The 6,028-nt window shown below is 41.7% G+C and overlaps 1 protein-coding gene across 1 annotated transcript in view; it reads right to left on the bottom strand.

Moving 5' to 3' along the window:
- Positions 1-6,028, bottom strand: part of LOC119838908 (spectrin beta chain, non-erythrocytic 5-like) — a 57,365-nt gene that overhangs the window by 15,008 nt on the left and 36,329 nt on the right. Inside the window, exons 52-59 of the mRNA XM_038365051.1 lie at positions 5,574-5,755; positions 4,664-4,825; positions 4,028-4,176; positions 3,336-3,522; positions 2,743-2,878; positions 1,920-2,084; positions 1,341-1,466; positions 591-699 (exon numbers count right to left, since the gene is read on the bottom strand). Coding sequence (XP_038220979.1) covers positions 591-699; positions 1,341-1,466; positions 1,920-2,084; positions 2,743-2,878; positions 3,336-3,522; positions 4,028-4,176; positions 4,664-4,825; positions 5,574-5,755 — 1,216 coding nt within the window. The remainder of the gene's footprint in view (positions 1-590; positions 700-1,340; positions 1,467-1,919; positions 2,085-2,742; positions 2,879-3,335; positions 3,523-4,027; positions 4,177-4,663; positions 4,826-5,573; positions 5,756-6,028) is intronic.

Below are 6,028 nucleotides of genomic sequence, written 5' to 3'. Positions count from 1 at the left end.
AATGAGATGAATATATATAAAATAGTATGTATATTTCTGTCTCATTCTTTGCCGGCTTCATTCTACACATTTTTGAATGTGTGTCTCTTACCTGTCGTTTTTCCGTTGCATCAGGTTTGAAATCATAACGATTCTAAAGAAGTTTCACTTCAACTAGTAAGCAACTAATGTTTTCAAGAAACAATTTCAACCTTCTATAGTACGCATGTGTGCGTAAGGCCCTAAGTACCGACAGAGCCGGCCGAGACCGGTGATTCGCTGATTTTCTAGATGTGTGCGTGAACCATTTTAGTTCTGTAGTTTTTTTAACAGTGAATGCTGTGTCACATCATATTATGTATACTTATTATCACCTATCTATGGCCCTATACGCTTTTACTGATCTGCTATATATTGCTATCATCATTTATCTATGCTCTATTCTCTATTAGTAATCCCTGAGTAAACCCTACTACCTCCAACTCTTCTACTCATGTCTTTGCTCTATGGCCTATAGCTCTATACCGCTATAACTATACACCTCTATTATTATATTAGAGGTATAAAGAGATAACTCTACAACTCTACACTCCACGAGCACCACCACACACCTTCGATCTCCACGGGCGGCAGCTCGTCCGGCTGGCGGTGTCTGCGGAAGCTCTGCGTCCTGCGGCGGGTCGTGAACGAGGGGGTCCGCTTCGGTGTCTTTGTGCCGACCTGGTGATGGAAATTAACTTAAACGGTGTCTTTGTTTACAACCGATTTCAACAAAAGGAGGAGGTTATCAAATCGATTTTAATTTTTTTTAGCTTTGGTTACATAGAAGTTTTGTCTGAATGTCGGTGCCTACCGTGTGGTCTCAAAATAATATATTAATATTATCATTTTACCCAAAATGGGTCCAGTTCCGAAAATTTGAAGAAGGTAATTTTTTTATTTAAATTAAAGGTATAATGAAATAAATCTTGTAGAATGCTATAGATTGGTGTGATTTTATTGTGGAATATAGTGAAACCGCGAGGCGCAGCTAGTATTACAGTATTAAATTGTGAATATTTTATTGTGTCTTTTTAGAAGAGTGTATAGATGGGTATGTGTGTGTGTGTGAACTAATAAGAGCGTGTGTGTGTGTATGTACTTGTCCCGTTCATGCTCACAGCCCTATGGAAATATTCAAGCGCGTCAAATTCAACGACTCTACTAACTCAAACATTTACTTATTTCATAGAAGACATATCACTCTCTCTCTCTCTCTCTCTCTGTGTGTGTGTGTGTGTGTGTGTGTGTGTGTGTGTGTGCGCGTGTGTGTGTGTGTGTGTGTGTGTGTGTGCGCGCGCGTGTGCGTACGCGATACTCACGCTCATGCTCTCGGCCCTCTTGACGAGCGCGTCCGCTTTGGGCAAGCGCTCGAACTGCGGCGCCGGCGTGTACGTCTCTTCCGAGGAGACCACGCTCTCGGCCTGGTTGCTCAGTTGCCGCTCCAGCTGAGGTTTGGATTAACGTGTCATGAGTTACTTATTTATCGATATAATTTTATTTACAATAGAATAGAAGAAGTATCCTAGAAGTAGAATTATTTATATAAAGTGAACTTATGTATGAATGCTTTTCTATTGAACTGGATGGACTTTAAAATTGTGTAATCAATAGATTCTTTTTAATTCGAGAGCAAATGTTTTAGTTTTATGTATATATTATGATCTATTACAAGCATTACATGTTTAATTGGATTTATTTAAAAATTATTTCTTCTCTAATTGTGATATATTTCTTTACTCTCTTATTAACTTTCTTTTTGTCTCTACCCTGTCGATTTAAAACAACTGGTAAGGTCCTTACATTAGCCTTTATTCAAATATTTTTTAAGGGCACAAATAAAATGGCATGTGTATCGTTTATCTGTATGTCAGACAATCTGTCTGTTTGTACATGCTTACCTCTGGTCTGCCCTGCTGCGAGCCGCTTTCCCGGCGCCGCTCCTCCGCGATCCTCTCCATCTCCCTCCTCTTCACCAGTTGCATCCTCTCCACCTCCTGTTGTTCCGCGTGCCTTCGCCTCGCCTGCTCCTCCTCTTGTTTCTGCTCTTTGAACGCTTTTTCGATCTGTATGAAGAATTTGCCTTTTATTCAAGTATTCTAGGTATACGAAAAACATTATTAAAAAAATCTTATTAGAAATCACTAAAAGGGCGCCATTATGCTATTGTTTAAAATTAAATTATTGGCAATCGAGAATATTCTATCTATTTCGATATCATTCAATCTAGATATAAACCTTTTGTTGGTAAGTATAAGTCTAAGAAAGAGGTCGAATCAAAGTAAATATCGAACTGAAAAAAAATCATCGTCGAATGAATTGCGGTTCTGGATGGATCGATGAAAATTAGTGTTGCTTTTATTATTATAATAAATACATCTAATAAAACAAAGTCGCTTTCCGCCGTTGTATGTCTATACGCTTATATCTTAAAAATGATGCAACAGATTTTGATGGTCTTTTTTGCAATAGATAGCTTGATTCAAGAGGAAGGTTAGATATTGTATATATTGTCAATTCTAAATGAATCTTTTTATGTGGGAGTCGAGCACGCTTCGGCACGAATTTGGCTTTCTTCAAGAGTGAATAGGTACCTTCTAGGGAAGCGCGCTCCATCTTAGACCACATCTCACCTTACCACCAGGCGAAATCGTGGTCAAGCGCTTCCAGTATCATGAAAAAAAAAAGAAAGAAAAAAAAGAAGATTAAATCCAGTCCACTCACCAGCGTGATCCTCTTCAGTGCGTTGAACCGGTCCCGCTGCGCGTCTATCGTCTCCTCCAGGTCGCGGTGCCGGTTAATCAGCTCCTCGGTTTGCGCCACGCTGTCGCCGTACTTGCCGTCCCTCACCAGCGGCACTCTGCGTGGACAAAGAAAAAAATTAGGAGATTTTTTTTTCCCGCCTTCGAATTGTCGGAATTTAATACGGTTTAAATGGGACAACATGGGTGACACCAAGCTTACAAATATAAAAAGTTACGATGCTACGTGGTAACATCCTGCTTTTCTTTTGAAGTCGGTTAAAAATCAAACTTACTGACAAAAAATTATATAAGAATTTATTGTTTGTAGCGATGGTTTTCTTAATATTTAGAATTTCTTATCACTCTATTTATTTATCAAAACAATAATTTAAACTGTGAACATAATTTATTACAATTATAAATATTCGAATGTACAGACATACAACTCAGTACAATTTGTTTACAAACGATCTCTCACCCCCCTTTTACTCACACTCACACACACACACACACACACACACACACACAACAAAAAAATCCCATCCCAATCGGTCGAGCCGTTCCCAGCCTCACCTCGCGCTGATCCAGTGGTCGAGCGCGTCGGCGTCGCGCAGGAACACGAGCGCGTCGAGGTGGTGCTCGTAGATCTGCGCGCGCGCGCGCCACGCGTGCGCGAGCGCCGCGCGCCGCGCGCGCAGCGCCGACATCCGCCCCTCCACCTCGCTCGACAGGAAGTGGCCCTCGCTCACCAGCTTCTCGCCTGCGCGCACATGCACCGCTCTATTAGTCTATGGTCTATTCCATCCGTCCCGGGTTGACGTCAAGTTGTGACGTCACAACAGAATTATGCTACGTCACATACAATCCGACCAATTTTGGACAGATTTGACGTCAAAATGGGACCGACTTGAAACGACAAGTCAACAGTCAAATGAAATAAATCAATAATCAAATTCATACATCAAAATTTGACGATAGAGTTGGCCAACATAGAACATACGTTCTTATCCTTATTTGAAACGCATAAAATGTACCTTAAAAATGTCTTAAAATAGAAAAAATCGGGATGCGAGCCCGCATCCGGCGAAAGTGAGTCGAAGTCTCCTCACTCTTACTACGTAATCATTTTGTAAAATAAAATACTTAATTTTTATACTAAGTACGTGTATCTGTGCTTCATCTAACCAAAAAAAAAAATTGATCTTTTTTATAGACATGTATCTGTCTGTGTCTGTTTTTTTTTTTCTTTTTTCACAAGCACCCACCGTCCGCATAGAATGTGTTGAACGCGTCCTCCTTGGCGTCCATCTCGGCGGCGATGTCCGCGTGGCGCGCCACCAGCCGCTCGGCCGCCGCCACGTCCGCGCCCAGCTCGGGCGCCGTCACGCGGGCCATCGTCTCGTTGGCCCACGCCCTGTACGGGGACGGGGGACGTGTAGTAAATAAATTTGTGAAAATATCATTTTATTATCATCTTCGCAAAAGAATTGGTTTGTTAATAAATCGGGGATTCATAATCTAAATAAGCTGCCTTCTTTATATGTAACTAGTTGAACCCACAAAATACCGGATGTTATATACCTTAAACTTTAGGGTATATGACATCGGGTATTGTGGTAGGCTTTAGGGCCTAAAGCCTTTCACGATAAATATTCTATCTTATACTGAAAGAATATTTGAAATCCAGGACTACTAGCTCCCGAGATTAGCGTTTTCAGCCAAACAGACAAACAAACTCTTGAGTTTTATAATATTAGTATTGACAATGAATAAGGCATCAGGAAGATCAGGAGATTTATACGATGATATCAATATCAGCTTTATAATATTAGTACCAGTTAGTACAGATAATCGATAAAGCTTGAGAGGGTACAAGTGACTTGTAGGATAGTATAACTCACATGAGCTCCTGGTAGGTGTCGAAGTAGGCCTGCAGCTGTCCGGCGAGCTGCAGCTGCTGGTCGCAGCGCGCGGCGCTGCCCTCCAGCGCGCGCAGCGCGTCCGACACGTCCTCCAGCTTCGCCTGCACGTGCTCGCGCGCGTCCGGGAACGCCGCGCCCAACCTGACATTTTATTTTCTTTATTTATTATAGTACAGAAGACAAATTTACCCATTTTTTGTAACATACTAGCTGAAACGCTGTTCTGCCCTACTCGGTCGGGGATGGGTGAAAAAAATAGAAACGAGCCTCCGGCGGGCATATAGGCATATAATGGTCTCGGAAAACACTAAAACTATTTTCTTTAATCCATTTAGAATATTGAATGATAAAGGAGATAGTGTAATCTTTTGGGAATATCGAAAATACCCTTAACACCACAAAAAGGAAACCTAGGAAATTATAAATTCGACGGGTCTCGGGAAACCATCAAATTGAAATAAAAAAAGAAAAATAGGTTATTGCCAAGTGAAAGAATAATTTAAATTGGAATTCGGGAAGAAGTTTAAAAAAAGGAGTGACAAATAAGGTCGGTCATCTGATTCAATTCACGCAGATATAAATTAAGGGTTAATCCTATACATATAAATCAATTATATCCACATTGAAAATTACATGTCCACATAATCCTTCCAGTTATTTCTTCTTCACACCCAAACCACTGAACCGTTTTGCATGAAAGGTCTGGTCTCAAACTATTGTAACACTGAACTACAATAGTTTGAGACCTGAGACGGGATATGGAATGAGTTTTATCTCAGAAATCCCACAGCAACGTGAACTGCGCGAGATTTCCTTTGGCCACACACACACAGGCGGAAAGTTAGTCATTTCTAAATCCCCACCATCATCAGCCACCTCCCCCCCGTACCTGTCGGCCTCGTTGCGCAGGTGCTTGTGCTTCTCCCTGATCGCGTCCACGTCGGCAGCGAGCGCCTTCAGCTGGTGCAGCTCGCGCAGCAGCTGCAGCGTGGCCTCCTTCTCGGCGACCCAGGCGAGCGTCTCTTCCGCAGAGCGGTCGAACTCGTGCACCTGCCGCGCGCCCGCCAGCGCCTGCACGCGGAATTCCAAATTCGAATTTGATATTCGAATGCGAGAACGATGCACGATCTCTTTGAATCTAAACTTTGTGTTTTTCTATTATTTTTGATAAAGTTTATCGTATCGCGTAGAAAACCACTTTGTCGATCAAATTGGTGTTTTGTGACATACTCACACATTAGTTTGCTTGTGTATTTTAGTATTTTATTCATTGTGTTCATCGCCCTTCAACTTAAAACTCCCATCAATCATTTAACGTTACATCATGTGCCAACGAGACATACG

This window comes from Zerene cesonia, unplaced genomic scaffold (genome assembly GCF_012273895.1).
Source record: "Zerene cesonia ecotype Mississippi unplaced genomic scaffold, Zerene_cesonia_1.1 Zces_u006, whole genome shotgun sequence".
Lineage (NCBI taxonomy): Eukaryota > Metazoa > Arthropoda > Insecta > Lepidoptera > Pieridae > Zerene > Zerene cesonia.
The sequence above is the reverse complement of the archived record's forward strand: the minus strand, read 5'-3'. Positions and strand labels throughout refer to the sequence as shown.